The sequence below is a fragment of the Pygoscelis adeliae genome, unplaced genomic scaffold, assembly GCF_000699105.1.
Source record: "Pygoscelis adeliae isolate BGI_AS28 unplaced genomic scaffold, ASM69910v1 Scaffold38, whole genome shotgun sequence".
NCBI lineage: Eukaryota > Metazoa > Chordata > Aves > Sphenisciformes > Spheniscidae > Pygoscelis > Pygoscelis adeliae.
Window position 1 is genome coordinate 5,027,039 of NW_008825614.1, and position 20,544 is coordinate 5,047,582.

The following is a 20,544-nucleotide window of genomic DNA, read 5'->3' on the forward strand; positions in this document are numbered from 1 at the left end:
GAAGGGTCACAATCTCTTCCCTCAGCAATCTCTATGGACTACAGAAAATCTTCAGCTACAATTTTTCTGCCTCCCATTTCAGCAGGGAGAATATTTAACGGTACATGAAGTAGAAATATATACCTGTAGACTTCCTTTGATGTTCATCAGTGTTTCCAGAACCATGTAACTCTGCTGCCAGAATGGTAAAGACCCAACAGCTACTGCTGACTTCACACGTGAGGCTGAATGCTAGATTAGATTATTTTTTAAGATTCTAGCAGCCAATGATCAGTAGGGCAAGTTCAAACTCATTATAAACGTTAAGTTCTGGTAGGTTTCGTTTTGGATGCCCGACACACATGTTCATATACCAACTTAAGTATAAAACAAACATGATTAAGAACATGCTCTTCATTTTTCTGGTGGAATCTTGTCAGTGAGTAAAGCTTAGTATTTCACCCGTTGTTTAACTGGAACCTTTGCCAAAAGTGGAATTAAGTCATTTAATGAAACACTCATTCTCTTAAGAAGTAATTAGAGTGATTTTCCAGGAGAAGTCTCAGTATGTACTGGCAACTTTGCATTTAGTGGAGTACAACAAACTGTTCCCAGTTTGTCCCTAAATAAACAGCAACTCCCAAGTAGCAACTGTAGAACAAACACAAAAGCCAGTATGAAACAACCTATGTCCATGGATGGCACTATGGAATACGGAGAGGACGTTAAGGAATAGCTTAAGTTGTTTGGCTGTGTCACCTAGGCACTAAATTATGCCTAGCAACTAAAGAAGGAACTTGACTGAAGCAAGCCTGTACATACACATCACTGTTAGTAAAGTGCATCTTGCGTAACTAAACATACAGCCAGGGAGCTAGTTACAACTGAAAACAAACAGCTCAAACCCCCATTTGCAACTTAATAGTAGGTATTTTGTCACTAGCTACCACAAGTCAAATTGGAGCTTAGTACCTGCAAAAATTCCTTCCTAGAACCGACATGCATGACAGTGGAAATGAGGAGAGGGCAGAAAGTGGCCAAGACACATAGTCCCATGCACATTTTCATTAAGTGACTAATAGTTGTCTGTGAAGAATTCCATCGGGATACAGGACTTGCACGCAAAACGGCATCCAGTACCATCTACCACATCATCTGGATAGAGCAGCCTGCTCCGCAGGCTCTTGACAGGGAAGACCACTGCAGGCGACATCCACCAGTGCTGTCGTGTTTGCCTTTCCTTGGAGTGCACCGCACATGGATCAGACAGGATGCACCACAGCACCTGAACAACAGAAGTGACAAGCAGTAAAAAAGCTGCTCTCAACTGACAACTCATCCTGGCCTTCATTGTTCCAAGTTTGTGTGTTCTGTACTTAGCCGAGTAGAAGATACATTTATTTCAGAAATAAACTTATGGGGGGTGGGTGTAGATGAAGCATCCATCTTGCTGTATATTTGCAGACCACATTCCAGTTAGTGAGAGCTCCGAGCACCCTGTGCCCTAAAGATGTCCTCTGATCTGAGCCAGCTCGAGAGAGAAGGTACCCTCAGCTGGAATAGGAGTCTAAAAGCCTGTGGCAATACTCACAGGTCTGAGCAGTGGAGGGGTGCTAGTGGGATGGCAACTCACCCTGTGAGTGCCTTGTAAATGTTCACCTGAGCAAGTAGTTTTAGGAAGCAGGGGCTTTCCCACCCTAGCCAATACTCACACCACCCAAGTCCGGAGGTAGCTTTAGGCGGGTAAGGCAGCACCATCACATCCAGGCATCCTGGCTCACAAGGGTGGCTTACTGGTTGGGATGAGGAACATGCACGGCACCAAGCCATGGGGCAAGTGGGCTCTGGTAACCGTGGCAGGTGAATCATGCTTGCTTTGGGGAAGAAGGGGGCTATGAGGCAGGCATGGGATTTAACACGTTTTATTTACTTTTAAAAAGCAAAGGCTACCTCGCATTCAAGTGAATGCAGTGCTACCTTAACAGTGCAGCGAAGCCCATTTTTTAAGACTGTTCTAGCCCTGTTCCCAACACGCTCATCTAATCTAGATGAAAACTCTTTGCTGACACTAATCCACTTGCTTTTGTGGCTGCATTTCTACACAGATCAATTTAATTTGCCGGTCAGTATTTTGACAAAATCAACGCAAAATCTTAATAAGGAATTGCATTTATCCCTCATTTCTGGTAATCCTGAGGAAACAGTTTTATAAGACACATTACTTGGTGTCAAAACGGGGTTTTGTTCAATCAAAATAATCTTCTATATCAATATCTGGATTCAGGAGATCTTCACCATAGGCTGAAAGATCCATCTGATTTAAAATTAAGTTTTCGAAGGTTTCTTCCAAGTCCGTTTCACCAATCAGCACAGCTCCCATCATTCGGCCATTCTGCATCACGACTTTAACATACTCTTGTCCCTTGGTACACCTCAGCATGAGTTCATGGTCTAAACCCAAGCCTTGAGCGTTGTATTTCCCCAATACCACCACCTAACAGAAGGAAAAAGAAAAAGCACTCGTAAGATCATTGCAGTGGCTTTTAGTATTTCTGCTGATAACAGGTCTAAGCTTCAGAAGACTGAGGTAAACAGGGAAATATTTGTCCCTAGGGAACCTCCTCCCTTCGTTGGCTCTCAAACCCACAACAGAATTAGAAGTCTTCACCTTGACGAAGATTCACCTACACAAACCCAATAATGAACCAGTTACCACGCTGAACTGTGTTGAATTTATCCATGAACAGAAATTTAATGAACCGGAATATACACAGAGATGCAAAACAGATCAATTGTCATTCACCAATTAAAATTTGTAACATATCTGTAAAGATCTTTGCCCTCTTCAGTTTCAGCATGCAAAGTTAGTATGAATGCAGAAAATCTAAACTAAGATTAATTATTATATAGAGAAAACTCTTTTGTCAATATTAAAGCATCTGTTCAGTGTTGGCAAGTGAATATAAATAAGCAATACGTGTGTTACTCAGTGGTTTAAGACTATTAGACTGTATTTACTTTACCTTGTAATTGAAAAATTTTGTAACATGGGCGAATAGTTCAAAGCTGAAATCCATATCAATAGATTCCCCTAAAGTATCTGCTACCATGCATTTTGCTGCATACCATCCCATCTGCCTAGCTTGAGTCCACAGTCTCATCTAAAAAAAAAATCAAAAAGATTTAAAAACACAGACACATGTCACTGCGCAGTGACCGACACTCGCTGTTCTCATCAGCGCATACTACGTATTTTCATTGTACTCGGAAAGGCTGAACAGCTTGGCTTTCAGCCACAGAGATAAAATTATCTGTCATCAACACACCCGGGATTATTTACTTGTTCGCTGGATTCCGCTTCAATTAAACTTTCTTTTCTCCCATCTGTGTAATAGCATGTAATTTACTTTGTAGATTAGACTGCTGCTGAGGGCACAATCCCATGATTTGATTTACCTGATGCCACACGGGACTAGGTTCCCACGACGCCGTGCAGATATCTCCAGCTGCATATATATCTGGCAGGGATGTGCGCATGTGTTTATCTACATTAAGACCTCCATCTTCACCTACAGCAAACTAAAGTATTTGCATAGATCAGCACTAGCAAAAATAATCATTTAAACTAAGTAATTCAACTTCATCCATTTTACGCAGTCATCTCATTTGTTACTCTTTAGTGGCAGACTCCCAAAAAAATTTCAGTGCTTAATCACAAGATTTGAAGACAAAGTTATATCAATAAATACTACGGGAACCCAGCAAGATGCTCTTCTGGATGCCGTGTAGCAACAGAGAGGGTGGTCATTCAGTGCAAACAGTTTATGGCTATTCCTTCTCGCATCTGACCTGACTCAATTGGAAAAGACCGATAACCACAAGAGAAACACGGTGTTCAAACCTCACCATCTCCAGACTCCGTCGTCTTCAAGGGAAGAAAACAGATCCCCCAAAGAGTGCCATAACGAAGTATTTTTCACAACTGTCCACATATAAAAGTATTACTTCCCCATACTATAAGGCAACCCTGCCCCCTGCAGAATTTACCCTGAATCTTACCGAACCTAGAGCCCTTCAAATAAGCAAAGACAAAATGAGCCCACAAAAGTAGAATTTCCTAGCAATCTCTGCATTCTTTTCTCACCAGGTTTAAGAACAGATCAGTGTTGCATTTTACAAGTGACCTTCACATATCCTTTAAAATATCGCAAACTGTATTAAAAAAAGCTTAGAATAGCATTACATACTGAGTAACTAATTATTTAACATGAGACTATCTAGAGTGGCAAGACACAAAGCATTAAGCGTTATTTCTAGAACACAGCATAGGTTTTCAAAATATTGCCACAGATACCTAGGCAGGGAAGCAACAGAGCTTGCCAAATTTCAAGTCACACCACGTATGTTACAGGGACACCGAGTCTTCAGAGTTCATTTTGTATTTTTGCCAAGGCCACAAAATACCATTGCAAATACCTAATTCCTAATCTAAACTTCGTAACGTAGGTCTTGAAATATTTCATGGCTCAACATCAGAGGTATGTTTTCATAATTTTCTTCTGCTCTATTCAGATGACAGCATTTTACTTCCTCATCAGAAGGAACTGCAAAACACCACATACCCTAATGTACGGGTTTTGGCTGGGATGGAGTTAATTTTCTTCATAGTAGCTAGGATGGGGCTATGTTTGGGATTTGTGCTGGAAACAGTGTTGATAACACAGGGATGTTTTCGTTACTGCTGAGCAGTGCTGACACAGAGTCAAGGCCTTTTCTGCCTCTCACACCACCCCACCAGCGAGTAGGCTGGGGGTGCACAAGAAGGTGGGAGAGGACACAGCCGGGCTGGCTGACCCAAACTGACCAAAGGGATATTCCATACCATATGATGTCATGCTCAGCATATAATGCTGGGGGAAGAAGAAGGAAGGGGGGGGACATTCAGAGTGATGGCATTTGTCTTCCCAAGTAACCGTTCCACATGATGGAGCTCTGCTTTCCTGGAGATGGCTGAACACCTGCCTGCCGGTGGGAAGTAGTGAATTAATTCTTTGCTTTGCTTGCGGGCGCAGCTTTTGCTCTACCTATTAAACTGTCTTTATCTCAACCCACGAGTTTTCTCACTTTTACTCTTCTGATTCTCTCCCCCATCCCACCGGGGGGGCAGTGAGCAAGTGGCTGCATGGTGCTTAGTTGCCAGCTGGGGTTAAACCAGACACCTAAAATGGAGACAGAATGATCTCAAGGCCTGAACATCCACATGGCAGCTATGAGCTCTGTAATCATCATCCACGTTTGGATGCTGATTCAAAGTGTGACTTCCCTCAATGAATATGAGCACCTCTGTAGCTCAGTTTCCTAGATGAAAGTTACTGGAAATAACTGATTCCTTCCCAGGAGAAAATTTTAAGATTTGTAAGATAAGAATATGGTGCAGAGTTAACACAAAAATTATTCTATATTTTTGCAACATCAACCAATTATACAAATGTTTTTCTCTCTTTGTATAGGCTTAATCTTAACAGTATATTGTATATATACTGTGTATCAGTACATATCATGAGTATCAATATAATAAGCCAAGAACAGTAGTGAAATTAATTTTTTATCACGTTGGGCATTTCCAGTATCAATGTACCTGCCTTATTTTGAAAGGCTGTACAACATTCAAAACCTTTATCAATCAGTGTTTCATGTCAGAAGTATAAACCAGCTGAAAGAGCTTATTTCACCTTACTTAAAAAAATCCAACAAACAAACAGCTTAAACTTCAAAAGAAATCAGTATACTTACGTTATTGCCATCAAGAAATGGTTTAACATTTGGCACAACTCCAGTTGCACTGACAATGAAATCGCATCCATAAATTTTTCCATTAGTTAATTCCACATATACAGGCCATAGCACTAAAAAAGGGGAAAATTTTGCCCTGAGAACGTAACCAACAGAAGTTATTTTATTAATGATATCTTATTATAAGATATGAAATAAAAAGAAGAAAAAAAATCTTCTGGAGGTATCTAATTGATTAGGTAGGGTAAAAATAAAATAACCCCCTAAAACCAGAGATTACCTACAACATTTCTTAACTTCATTCAGGACTAGAAAAATGGGATTTTGGAGCTTAGCTCCAAGTCCTACTATTAACTTTCTCTGGAATTTTCCTAAATCAAAGCCCTCATTTGTCGGGGGAAAATACTGTGTCCTGCCACTGCTTCAGACCCACGGGATGGTCTCTGAAGTACACAATTGCCAAATATTCTTTTCGATATAAATTTACAGATGCACAGGAAATGCCTTAAAAACAGAAAGAATGTCAGAGATTTGACTTCCTAGAATTGTATGCTGAAAGTAACTGGCTATTAAAATAGTATTTTAAATATTAATTTTCATTCATACAATTTATAGATAGAATTACTCATGAAACAAGTGATACTTTCTTCTACTTTCTTTGAAAGATTACATCAGTTCTGATGCTAAATGTTTTTTGGTTTTTTTTTTTTCCCCACTTCTGTTTGAACTCTACTATTAACATATGATTTTATTGGACGGTCGCAAGGAGGGAGTATTCTGCCTACAGGATTTAGGTGACTTTGTGGAAAGAGAGTCTGACCCATAACATTTTGTAATTCAATTGTAGCCCATAAATCAAATTCTCAACTACTCTAAATTGCTAGAGCTCCACTTAATTCATAAAGGATTTTTTTTTCCAAATCTGTATTTGCTCTCAAACAGCAAAGATGATCAAACATGCTCCAGCACTGCTTCATCTTCAACATGTTCTTTCTAATCAGCACTGGCACCTACCCTTGTCTGGTTCTACATTTTTCTCTTCCTTAGGAAAAGTCAAAGAAGTCCGTTGCAGTTGTATAAATTCTTGCTGTAAGTATATTTTCTTTACTTCACATAGTGTTTCAATATGTACTTTATGAGAAAACTAAAGAAAGATTGACAAAATTGTAAACATAATGATTAGCAATAACAGTATTTTTAATAGCAAGTATACCTTCACCTAAATTGACATGTTACTAAACTGGAAAAGAAAAAAATACAAAACCCCACACATATCCCATCCTAAAGCATGACACATTAGCTGAGTTCCCACACTTTTCCCTTTTTTGGCACAGATCTAACCATAGCAAATGGCAATTTACCTGCTTTTTCAGCAGATACCTGATGTTCCTTGAAATTTCATGACAATTTAGATTTTTCTGGCGTGCCAGAAAACATATTCAAGTTCCCCTGAGTTTACAGGAAGAGAATTCAGAACGGAAAAAGTAAATTCGTCTTTCCTATCTTTCAGTATTTGAAACCCTTCATTTTTCTATCATTAATTGAATTCTGATAACAATAAAAGGCTTATGTTCCAAATGCTGTAAGAAGAAAAATATACCCTGTTCCATCAACCCATGTTTCAACCACTTACTCTTATTCTGAGCTCGAGGCAGATGTTGGAAAGTTACCTGTTTCTCTAAACCATTTTGTGGATTCAGGCCTTGAACAGATTTATTCTCCACTACACAAACACATTTCCACAGCCTTCAACAGCCAAAATACCACCGATTACTCTGCTAAATATCCTAAACGTCCTTTAGTTGGTATTGTAAAGCCATTGCTGTAGAATCTATGACTGAGGACCTTTGAAAGGACTTTTTTTTTTTCAAATGAGTGTAACAGATGCAAACACCTAACGTCTAAGAAATTAACAAATAAAAACCTGATAAACAATTATGAAATGTGAGGATTTTTACTTTATTTCAAACACAACTCTTCACAATGCTCATGTCCACTACTGATTTTGCATTTCATTACCTGCTGTGACAGGAGACTGATGCTCCCTGTACCTCTGTACAAATCCGACTGTTCTATTTTTCACATAAGAAAACGTACGTATGGCAGCTAAAATCAGGACAATAGAGGAACCACTGCTTCTGGTTAAAACTAGGATTGACACCAGTCCTACAGAAATATGCAAACCAACATTTATGTCTCAATCTGAAGAGCAAATTGCTAAAACTCTGCCAGTGGATCCGATCAGCCATCTTCCTGTTCAAGCAGAAAATTACTTTATTTGTGTTAACATTTTCCTGTTTAATTCTGACAGAACAGGAAAATCAGTTCAAGCACATTTTGTTTTTATTTTTCTAATAATCCTGAATGTGACATTTCACATTCTGTCATCCTCACCCACTTAAAGCAATATTTAAACAAATGTGTAAGCAAGATTATGACCATACCTCTTTAGTCCCTTTAAGACATAAGCCCTCATGCCAATCGGGGCCTAAGGCACTGCCCGGTTTGTCAGATGCTGCTCTACGTCTTTCTTTTTCCTCACTTCCTGAAGGAAAGAGACGGAGAGTATCAGACTTAGCGTGCATATTTCACTGCCTGCAGAATTCAGAACAAGGATTCTCAACTAAGAGAAATACGATCTGGTTGCCAGAAGGGAAGAAAAAAAAACGTGTAATGTCCCAAAACCCATTAATTTGCAGACAAATCGAACTCCAAGCCAGTATTTTTACACCTTTCAACTTCATGCCTTTCATTACTTCACTCATCTCCGAAACAACCATGCCACTGTTAGGTGCCTGCATGGAGACCAACCCCCAACAGCACCAGGGTTCTGGAGACCCATGGTAGACTTAGTTGCTCAATATCAGTGCTAATACTTAAATTGATGTCCATCTGCTAGCAAATGTGCACCATCCCCTCCACTGCATGAAAGTCCAAATTCTAACATACCATGATACATCTGAAAAACCCTGGGTGCCATTTTGTGATGTTTAGGCTGAGTCTTTTACAATTTATTCTTCCAACCTAAAGTCTAGAACCATGCTCTTCTTTTTGTTGTTATTTTAGTCCTATATATGTTTCTGTAATGTTTGTTCATGCAGTTCTAATTAACTGTTGTGATTATGACTGCAGTTTCACTGCCTCTGTAATAACGTTCTGTGAGGTTTCATCTCGACCTCCAATAGCTTATTACAGGAAAGCTCCTTCCTACATAATGCTGATGTAATTCAGAAAAATGTTAAAATATTGCAGAAAATAGAACAGGTTCTTCAGCAGATGGAATACAGGAAATGAAATGTAAACTTGGCACAGCTATAAAGATAAGCACATTTTTTACAGTTTTTAGGTGACTATTACATGCTGTCATGTGTCTACATAAATTCTGGATTGGTTTTTATATCGCTTTTTTACTGTTACTTTTTTGAAGAAGGAAATGTTTACTGATATCATCAATAGCCTTATTTACGGCCTGCTAAATTAACTGATCTTACGACTATCTTTAATATTAAATGCTGCTGCTGCAGCATTAGGAAACTAAAACACCATACCTTCCATTGTATATTTGGTTCTTTTACATTCAATTGGAGTCTCTCGTTTTTCAGCAGTTAGCTTTGGAGTGAGAAATTCAGCTGCTCCTGCATCAAAAAAAGTGTTCCCGATGGCTTTGTCTTTGATAGCCCAGATTACTTCACAGCCGTGAATTTCATACCTGTGGACATTTAAACAGTGGATAAAGTGACAGGCTACCCGAAAGGGATCTGACTCTTAGCAACACAACTAGAAGCATGACAGGTTTCATTCCAGAAGCTAAAAAATAAGGGATCCAAGACTTCTAAGCCTATCAAATCCACTACTGCTTCTAAATATTTACGTAAGAAACTCATTTAAAAAAAATCTCAAGTTGACAGGTCATACTTTCTTACCAGCACCTCAACTGAACCAGGGTGGGGGGTGAGGAGAGGCAGATCAAATTTATAATACTACTTAATATTTCCTGTTCCCCACAATGAAAAAAACGTGCATTTTTGCCAGACTGCCCACTGCTAAGAACAGACATTTGGATCTTGTTTGTGCTACCTGGAACATGAGCTGGTAAAGACATGCAGAGGACAATCTAGTGAAAGTGAAAAAGTGATTCCCTGCAACACAAAACAAGACCATATAATTGTGTAATACAGATGTTTCTGTAATCTAGCAGACTGCAGGACCACACGGTTCAATATCCTACCTGTGACAAAGGCCATGTCAGACACTTCAAAAGCTCTAAGAACTTAAATTAGGCTTGGTGCAAGATAAGCTGCCTCTCTCTTCCTGTTACATCTTCTGTCTCCAGAAGTCAGACAAGTTTTATAACTTAAATATTGCCCTTAATAGTCTTAACAGAAATCTCTGTTGATGCCAAATCAGAAAAATGCTGTATATTCTTGATATCTATGTGTCAAAGCTTCTTCTGAAGCTTGCTGGATTTTGTGACAGTAAGCGCCACTATACTGTGAAAAAGTTATTTTAATAAATTTTGCTACTAAATGCTTTAAGAGCTACAATTTTATAAGTCAACCTTCTCCCAAACTCATGCACGCTAGATTTAACATAGCATTGTTAAAGATTTTATTTGCATATGTATCTTTAAAACTTAGTCATTTACTTACACCAATTCAAGTGCAATCCCACCATTTCCTACCACTACTATTCTCTCAGATTGAGCCAAATTCTTCTGAAAAGCCTGCATTAAGAAGCAAAAAAAAAAGTCAGTTACAACTTAGATCATATGTTCCCTCATACTGATCAATTACATACTTATAAATATTTTCTTGCTCTCTTAGTTGTCTTATTTTGATTTTCTCAGACTACTGATACACATCTTCTTATGCTAAGATCTGTTACAGAAGCTAATGAATGTGATAGAACTCACAGGTTTAAGGGATGAAGTTATATATACAGCCTTACAAGCCTCAAATTGAGACAGGAGAAGTTCAATAATTACATTTAAGCCAATTTGACAGAACCCTTAATAGAATCCAGGAGACTTTTCTCTGTCCTAGAGATCACTAGCATTGTGATATCTATTAATCCAGTTTTATCACAACTTGCATAACTTTCACAGTAATTTGTATAACATTAAAAAGGCAAAGATAGCAGAAATTTAGGAATTTAAAAATTCCTGATCAAAACTCAGGAATTTAAAAAAATAATTTGTAGCAAATCAAAGAACCAATTTTATTTGTGCAAAAAACTTTCAGAAAGAAACAAGTCTCCAAATCCATCTTAGTGGTGAGAGAAAAAAAAATATAGCCCAGACGGTATTTTTTAGATCATAATATAACCACGTCAAGTATTTTCTTTCAAGCAAATTAAGAATCACAACTGTCAGACCAGCTATTGCAGTTACATGAAAATCCATTCATCCATGCTTCCAGTTTACCTAATTGTATCAGAGAGCCTAAACATGAAAACTGCAGTCCTTTAATCTCTTCAGAGAAGGATACTGAAGTTCTATCAGAGGGGACTAGTGAATGCAACCGGTCACCATTAAAAAAGCCCCAAAAACCAGAAACAAGTATTTTCAGTCTCATTCAAAGTCCAACATCAGCTTTGACAAATGACAGCCCAGTCTACTGTCTCCCACAGTGGCCAATAGTGGATGCACAGGGAAGACCATCAGAAGATGACAAGCACACAATACTATCCTGGAAGACCCTCACAGGTTCCAGACACCTGATGCCACTCAGGTGGCATCTTTCTCTTCAATTTAGACAAGATAAAGGCTGTCTTTTTTGTGTGTTTTTTCTTCCCCCTTCTTCTCCTTCCCTTTTTTTTTTTCTTTTTTTAAACTCAGGTAAAGTTTTAATATTCAAAACAAACAACAACAACTTCATAGTTTCACTTCAGCTTGCTTGAAAACGTAGCTCCTTTTTTATTCTCAACATCAAACTTCATTTGATGAATTACAGTTCTTATGTTACGGAGAAGCAGCGTTCACTTTCACCCCGCCTACCCTAATTCTAAAGACCTATAGCAGTGAAACCACCTCACTTTCTACTTCCAAACTGAAGTTTTACTCTATTAAGTCATTCCTCATGTGAAAACTTTTCCACATCTTTGACTATAACTAACTTTTCTGTACAATAAGGAGAGGCTACCGTAGAACTAGAAAAGTGTCCTTCAGTAGCTTTTCACTGTAAGAAGTAGCCCTTCGTACCTTCTCAGGGAAGTTTCTACTGGTGCCTACTTCCCGTTTATATTCTCAGATTGGCTTCTGCCTGGAGGGTAAAAGAATACCATTTATTCTAGATTATCATGTTCAAAATATTGTCTATGAGCTATCTATAAACTTAATAAATTTAGTGACTAATTAATTTATTTAACCGTATTTTAAGGCTACTTCCCTGCTACTGAAAGTGTTCCTGTTTAAGGATATATGTAATAACAAACATCATCTTATGTTTCCCCATTTCACTCTGCAATCGTTTTTAGTGTTTTGCATCAGAAGCGGGAATATATTATACACTTATGAGTCTAAAACACATTTACCTGTGCACTGTCAGTATCCCGGATTCCTAACACATATGGGTTTCCTTCAAAAATTAATTTTGGTTTTGCTCCAGCACACAGGCAAAGTTTTTCATACATATATTCTTTCCCATCTTCAGTGAAAATTTTCTGTTAAAAATTAAATGAAACGAAAAAACAATTGGAGACATTTAAGAGAACATCAGCTTTTTTTTTCCTTAATGTCACAGTATTTTGCAGATACTAAAAGCTGTAACTGGCTTCCTGAAGAGCAAGCCTTCATACCCTCATTGATTGTGTGTAATTTATTTACATCACACTCACCACAGACTTACAAGCCTAAATACATGACATCATATGATAATGGATAAAATGGAAAGTGTACACGGTGCACTCAAAGAAAGATGAAATATAAAGATTACCACTCGGTGGCGCTCCGTACTCACTATCTGTGCTAAAAGAATCGGTTTTCTATGTGACAATGTCCCCCCACCCCAGTAATAGATGTAGACCTATGCACTACTATGTATTAGCTATTAAGAATCTCATTCAAAACACCTCAACAACAGTAAACCTGTGTTAACTTAACCAGCCACAGGCTAGAATACAGTTTAGAAAGACCGCAAATTCTGTTCTTTGCTAAAGAAAAAGGGTAGGCGCTAAACAAGCTACATCATTCTGCAACAAGCAATACTTAAATTTTAACATTTTATGACCTTATTTGTTGTTTTCCAAACTATAAGCTAAATAGTTTATACTGGTTTTGCAGAAAGATAGTTTTTAAAGGTTTTCAGAAAACAGATGCAAAAGATCCTCCAAATCCATATACATGAAATATTCACGTTCACAGAGACATACCTAAACTAAAACAACATAATAATAATGATACAAGAATATAACTCAATTTGGAATATTAGCAGAATTATACTCTAAGTCGAATCATATCTCTGTGACTTAAAATGAGCAAAACCAGTTTTAGATCTGAATGTGAGTTTCTGATAAATGGTGAAGTGACAAATAAAATGTCGAGTTGACACAGAAACTAACAAGGATCTGTATATGCTGTACACTGCTCATACTTGCAACATATTTCCTGCTAAAAGAAAGAAAAGGTGGAAATGTTGCTTCTTTCAAGAATTATTATTTTTTTAATCATACAGTTGTTAATATTTTGGTCTCTGTAGCAACAAGCAGTACTCTGGTAATCAGCTATCTCCAACCAAGGGTTACAGAAATTTTGACACCTACATTGATATACAGTATTGGTTTCATTGACTGGTTTTTCCCTGCTATTCCAATCAGGTATTCAATGCAATATCTCTAAGGTGTCAAAGATTTAAATCTAAAAGATACAGTTTCTTAATTAACAAGTAATTTTTCATCAACAATTATGTCCCCTGCATATACTTCTACTTGAACAACAGTAAGTGATAAGTGAAATTACAGTTAGGAAGTATTTTCTTGTAATTTTGGTAACTTAACGCTTTAATAACCAAAATGTTCTTCAACAGAATTTCATGCCCAAAATATTCACCAGTTTTAGATTTTTTTTTTTAATAATTTGAAAAAACCACATAAAAGAGAAAACATTAGCTTACATGTTCATCACTTTTCAATTGTTTTACTCCAGACTGTATAACTTTAATATTGGGATATCGTCTTTCTAACAGAGAGCTTGGTTGCTCTTCTACATCAAATTCCTCAAGTGTTTTGGAGACCTGTAGGAAGAAGAGAGGTATTTGAAAATATGAATCATTTATTCATCTCTTTCTAAAGCTTGTAACAAAATGTGTTTATGTTCGTTTCCAGTAAAGAAGTCACAACATAAAGCCCATAATGTCTCAAAACATGTTATCATGTTACTGCTAAAAGTTCCTTTTCATATACAGAATCCTTTCATGCCTATTCCTGGTAAGAGTCATAGTAGCACAGAGAATTTTAATTCTAAAGCTAGAGATTAAGCAAAAATGGAGAACCCTGATGGCTGCTCTAACTGCTGTAATGTTTTATTCCACATATAGACTGTATTATTAGAGTGGGCAACACTGCTTTTTAACTTAGCTGATGCAGTGTTAAGACCCTGTTTTTCTGTGTGTTATAACTTTGATAAAATAACTCAATGATGTTCCCCCATGCAAGCATCTTCCTCTCCTCGGTATTTTGGGGAAAAAAATTTGGTCAAAATAGCTTAGAGAATTATGGAAACACACTTTTGTCTGGAATAAATATTTTTATTCTATTTTTGAAAAAAAATCTGGTGACGTTTTCTTCAAAAACCTAATGATTCAAAAACCTCCTGTTGCCGGTACTTGGCCCTTATGTCAGGAAAAGTGCTTACTGTTGTTCAGCTTGTAAGCAGGACATACAAGACAAGTGTTTAGGCAAAACAGATTCAAGACCACCCCAAAGCACTTACTTAGTTAGCATCTCATCCGTAGTCACTATCTGATATTTCAAGAGATTGGAGCCGGTGGGGGGTGGGGGGAAGAGGCAAACCACAACTTGAAAACATTCAAGTAAGTTATGTTGATTTGGGATTTCTTCCAGAAGGGAGCGGCTGCATGGGAATCTCCAGGCCTTCTACTTTATAGAATATTCAGAGAGTCTGGAACATAGCTAGGAACCAGAAGCCACACCATGCTTGCAATTCAGAGCAAAACGAAGATGCTCATGTCCAAAACTGAGATGCTGCCTTCAAATACTGTTTAGCTATTCCCTTATTCTTCAGATACTGAAACTTCTGCCGATGTGAATTACAGACTTTACATCTCTGCAACATGTAAGTGTCCTTCCTGGATACTCGTGACCCTACTGTCAGCACTCTCAAACTCAGAAGATATTCTTTAGTTGGGTGTTAGCCTACCAGTCTCACAGAGCTCTCTCAGTCTCTCAGCTATGTTCTCAGCACCCCGTTAGCCCCGGACAAAAACCACAGTGCAAAAGGAAGAGATGCTGATAGCCAATTACAGCCACTAAATGCAAAAGAACAGCTGTTCAAATCTCTTTATGCTTTATTTTCCCCCTGTAGTGATTTGAATTAGGCATTCATACACCAGGAAGAATTACGTTAAAACCGGGCTGTCAGATAAACTGCAGAGTGGTCTTTCTTTACTCGTCATGAGATACGCCTCACCTGTTAAATACCATGTTTCAGAAAGAGTCATGAATATAAATGCCAGGTGGAAGCCCAGCTCTTGGTGTCTTAACTTTCCCTGAGAGGTAAAACCTAACTTCTTACTGGCTGGCAGCTTTGCATCCTGAGTTCTGCGCAATCCAGTCTCCACCTCTTTCCATGCCTCTATGGTAGAGTTCAAAGCTCCCTTGGAGTGGGAAAAAGAGTAGTGCTTTCCAAGCTCTGAGCACCTCTGCGAAACTAGTTTACTGAACCTACTAGCCAGAAATCTGAACTCATGCATGGATTTTATGTTGGTTTGTTTTTTTTTTTCAAACTAGCAGGAAAGAGGTCATTGAATCACCAGCTGCTGGAGACGTAGACAAAGCTGAAGGCAATTTCACAGAAGGCTATGCCTTTTTTTTGTTACTTGTCAGAAGTCTGTTTCTGCCTGAAATTCAAACACACTACTGTATATGAGAACCACTAGCCAGACTAAGTTTCTTAAGTAATTTATTCCAAAGATACCATTTCAGTGCTTAAAAGGGAGCATACCCATTAACAAAGCAGTGAAATGAAGCTTCAGTATCTTAGAAAGTACTTCAACAATGTAAGCACCCAGTTTAACCTTTGCTCGAGTGTTGTGAATATATGCACCAATTACTAATGATTATGAATCACTCCAAAACATCTCAACAGTCCTACTAACACCACTGCAGTCACACTAATGTGAAAAACAAGTTCAGAATCATAAGCATTTTCAGGATTAGGTTCTAAATTATCCGTACATACACAAACTTCTAAAGAAAAATTAAGTCTCTCTTACCTGTTTGAAATTCGTTACAGCTTTTATAACTGGAGAAGTTGTCATTAAAAAAATGTCTTCTGATGGGAATTCCATGGCCAGCTTGTAAAGAAACAGAAATCATGATGAGTGAATATAATCATGAATAGCTTTTGACTTTAAGACAATAAAATTATTGGTGAAAAGTAATACGTGTTACTACATTACTTTAGTCTTGTAGAATCCTATTGGATAAACACTACTTCAAGGTAATGGAAGGGTAACAACTAAAATGAACAGAATTTGGAGACCCAAGATTTTAATTCATTCACATACAAATATATCTTCAAGAACTGCAGCCATAGTGTAAATGACTACTCAGAAGACTATTCTTACAGTATTCTAAAGGCCAACTGTAGGAACACACTATGATCATGTGATTTCTGGAGACACCCAGTTGCTGGACGTACTTTTTTTTATTGCATAGCAGTGACTAATTGTTCACAGATTTCGTTCTAACAGAGGAAATACTGATTCCTATTGGCTATTTTAAATGTTATTTAGTAAACTAATAAATGGATTATGATCTTCAGAGCGCTACTAAGCAATGCAAGACTTTTACAGGCCCCAAGCCAGAGCGAAGAATTCCCATTTTAAATGCGCATTGCTCCGCCACAGAAAATAAATCAGCTCTGTCAAGTATAAACCACTCATCTCTGAGGTACAGACAAAACCCAGGGTTCCTTGTCACCAGCATTCTACAGATGAGCAGAACAGTTGTATAAGCCACCAAGAAGCACATTCGTGTTGTACACGAGCAACTGAGTTACAAAGGGACTAGTATGTATTCCTGTACCTCGGACAGGAGCAATGTAACATAGTAGTCTGAAGGCGAAAGTAGCAAAACCTTGTTGCTGGTTTAAGGGAGATTCGCATGGTATTACCCTCAGCAAATACAAATTAATTTAACGAGGCTATGTAAAACTTCATGTAATCCACACTTTATAGCATGAATCCCTAATGTGTTTCACACATATTGTAGCTGTACGCTTTGTATTGATGGACAACAGGAAGAAAGGTTGACACGTAACATACTGCACAGTTGCTCCCAGCTTATCCAACAAGCCTCAGAAAAACTACAGAATGCTATGGAAAGCATGTGATCATGTCCAATATCTTTATTAATGACAGATAGCAGGATTCAGTGCACCTTCAGCAAGTTTACAAATAATACCAAGCTGAGTGGTGCAGTCAATTAGTTAGAGGGAAGGGATGCCACCCAGAGGGCCCCTGACAGGCTTCAGGAGTAGGCCCATGTGAACCTCCTGAGGTTCAGCAAGGCCAAGTGCAAGATCCTACACCTGGGTGGGGGCAACCCCTGGTATCAATACAGGCTGGGGATGAAGGGATTGAGAGCAGCCCTGCCGAGAAGGACTTGGGGGTACTGGTGGATGAAAAGCTGGACGTGAGCCGGCAATGTGCGCTTGCAGCCCAGAAGGCCACTCGTATCCTGGGCTGCATCAAAAGAAGCGTGGCCAGCAGACTGAGGGACCCCACCTGGAGTACTGCATCCAGCTCTGGGGCCCCCAGCACAAGACAGACACGGACCTGTTAGAGCAGGTCCAGAGTAGGGCCACGGTCAATGGTCAGAGGGCTGGAACACCTCTCTTATGAGGACAGGCTGAAAGAGTTGGGGTTGTTCAGCCTGGAGAAGAGAAGGCTTCGCAGAGACCTTATTGCAGCCTGTCAGTACTTAAAGGGGGCTTATAAAAAAGATGGGGGCAAACTTTTTAGCAGGGCCTGTTGCGACAGGACAAGGGGGAATGGCTTTAAACTAAAGGGGGGTAGATTTAGACTAGATCTAAGGAAGAGATTTTTTACGCTGAGGGTGGTGAAGCACTGGCACAGGTTGCCCAGAGAGGTGGTGGATGCCCCATCCCTGGAAACATTCCAGGTGAGGTTGGACGGGGCTCTGAGCAACCTGGTCTAGCTGAAGATGTCCCTGCCCACAGCAGGGGAGTTGGACTAGATGACCTTTAGAGGTCCCTTCCAACCTAAACTATTCTGTGATTCTATGTAGTAATCATCAGGTGTACTCTGTAACCCAGAAAAATTTTAAGACTGACATCACATACTTTGCATCACTTACACATGCTCAAATTCCTACCCCTGCCCTCTTATTAAGTTTTAATGGTTGTTTGAAACTTTCATTCAGTATTATTAAGGTTATTGCATTTCTTTACCTTTTAAAATACTAAAATAGAAATCTGCCAGATAGAGTATTAGGTTTATCCATGCATATGGAAATGTGTAAGTCATCATGATCCAGAAAGAAATGTTGCGATATAAGCATGAAAGGCAGAAGTTATGTAAGACATGAAACATTTTGTGACACAGAAAATAAATCTAACTCAAGCTTTTAAGGAAAATGCAGCTTTTAAGACATTTTGTCAGAGTATTTCAAAATGTATTCAAAAAGTAACTAACACTGCGAATTTTTCTGAGACAGACCTGATGCAACGATTGTTCTCAGATAGCTGCCTGAGAAGTCTGAACGAGAAGACATCATATAATGCATACCCAAAACGCAGTATTATGGACAAGTTGTTTATTGCCACTGTGTTCCACAGAATTGTATTTGCTCAAAACCAGGACTGAGAAAAATTGTGTTCAATCTTCCTCTTTTATTTAAAGCATGCCCCCAGCTACGGATGTACGACACAGAAATCCTTCCAAAACACACAGTGCCACTTTTAATGGACTTGGTGAATTAAAACGTATGCTAGAAGACCACTAATACTGCTAACTGTGCTTCCTGCAGTACTAAGAGATGAGAAAAAGAGGCAAGTCTCTGTCATCGCATAACAATCTGATTTGGGTTTTCCAGGAAAAAAACTAATGGTGAGGGAAAGGAAAAAGCATAAGAAAAAGAGGTGTGAATTACAGCAGTAAGCGGCACTCCGAGCTTTGGAAGAAAACAAAGCCTGAACTCTGTGGCACTAACACAGAAGAAAGTATTTTCAAGAAAACAATAAATTTTAGTCCCTTTTATAGCAATCTTAAAGATTACAGACATCCAATACCTATTGGAAATAACTGTATTGTGAAACAGGATCATAGCAATTAGATACAATTCTAAATTACTTCCAGGAAAACATAAAGTCTCTGGGAATATTAAATATTGACCCAAATCTTATTCTTGCAGGCACATAAGGATACACAAGAGCCTTAATTTTGTGAATAGTTTAATCAACTTTTAAGGGATTACTCATACTGATATAGCATTTAAGTGTCTGCAGTACCAGAGCCCACATATTACATTAGCCATGAATAAAAGGAAGAAAACCTCAAACTAATAAATGGTAGAAACAAACCAATTCCACAAAGATGGAGAACAGTATCAATTTTTTTTTGTAATTAAGTCTGCATGTGGTCTATACAATATGTCAGAAATGAAATATCATCACTTCATCACCAGAGAATAGATGAATCTGAAACACACTCTTTATACTGCTTTGTAGTTTTAACAGATAAAATATTCTTCACTGAGCTAATACCCGTATCATTTCATTCCATATTACAGGTATAAAATTACCTCCAGTTACTGTCACTTTATAAACACCAAAAACAAATTGAAACAAACAAATTTTTTTTTAGAGCTTGAACTCATGAAAAGCTAAAGAGATTGGACATTCTCCACTGGTGTGCGGCCCTAAACAGGGATCCAATAAAAACAAAGCATTATTTTTATGAAAAGGAGCACGCCATAGCAGCCTTCACCTTAGGTGCAGTACAGTCCTTTATGGCTATGAGGAATAACGCATGCAGCGCTCCTTCAAGTTTCTGACCTCTTGACTAGCGTACAGAATGCCAGCTTTCTCAAGTTACAAAGTTTTAATCCTCTTTTTATGAAGCAGTCGTACGCCCTTATCAGGTTATTTGCATACAGTTTTAACATCTTGAGAAATATTTCTAGACAGATAAATATCGTTATATTATAACACTGCTTCCCTGGGGCTGGTTTTGTTTTGTGGTGGTTTGTTTTTTTTTTTGAAGAGACAAAATATTGTTAAAAAATGGGGGTGGGGGGTGCAGGACAAGATGTGTAATTACTGCATAAATGAGAATATTTATGCAGTTATTTTATAAATCTAATGAACTGTTTCTACAGAAGTTCGTAAGTTGACCGCGAAAGCACTGATGCCTCTAAGGAAACACAAATACCTGAGCGGTCCCTACCGCCGCGCAGGCCGGTCTCACCCAGCGGACGGCTGGCCGAGTTCAACGCGCACACGCAGTTACACAGGGCCCGTACGCCTTGTCACCTGCGTACACGCTGAAGTTACGATAGCGCCACGGGGCCGAA

At 38.5% G+C, this 20,544-nt stretch overlaps 1 protein-coding gene across 1 annotated transcript in view; it reads right to left on the bottom strand.

The window, feature by feature from the left end:
• Positions 1-1,886: 1,886 nt before the first annotated feature.
• PYROXD1 (pyridine nucleotide-disulphide oxidoreductase domain 1) overlaps positions 1,887-20,544 on the bottom strand; it is a 24,732-nt gene continuing 6,074 nt past the window's right edge. The window contains exons 5-15 of the mRNA XM_009333011.1: positions 16,221-16,301; positions 13,881-14,000; positions 12,304-12,432; positions 10,422-10,495; positions 9,321-9,481; positions 8,217-8,317; positions 6,787-6,916; positions 5,773-5,885; positions 3,436-3,558; positions 3,003-3,140; positions 1,887-2,473 (exon numbers count right to left, since the gene is read on the bottom strand). Of these exons, the coding sequence (XP_009331286.1) occupies positions 2,225-2,473; positions 3,003-3,140; positions 3,436-3,558; positions 5,773-5,885; positions 6,787-6,916; positions 8,217-8,317; positions 9,321-9,481; positions 10,422-10,495; positions 12,304-12,432; positions 13,881-14,000; positions 16,221-16,301 (1,419 nt within the window). The 3' untranslated portion in view covers positions 1,887-2,224. The remainder of the gene's footprint in view (positions 2,474-3,002; positions 3,141-3,435; positions 3,559-5,772; positions 5,886-6,786; positions 6,917-8,216; positions 8,318-9,320; positions 9,482-10,421; positions 10,496-12,303; positions 12,433-13,880; positions 14,001-16,220; positions 16,302-20,544) is intronic.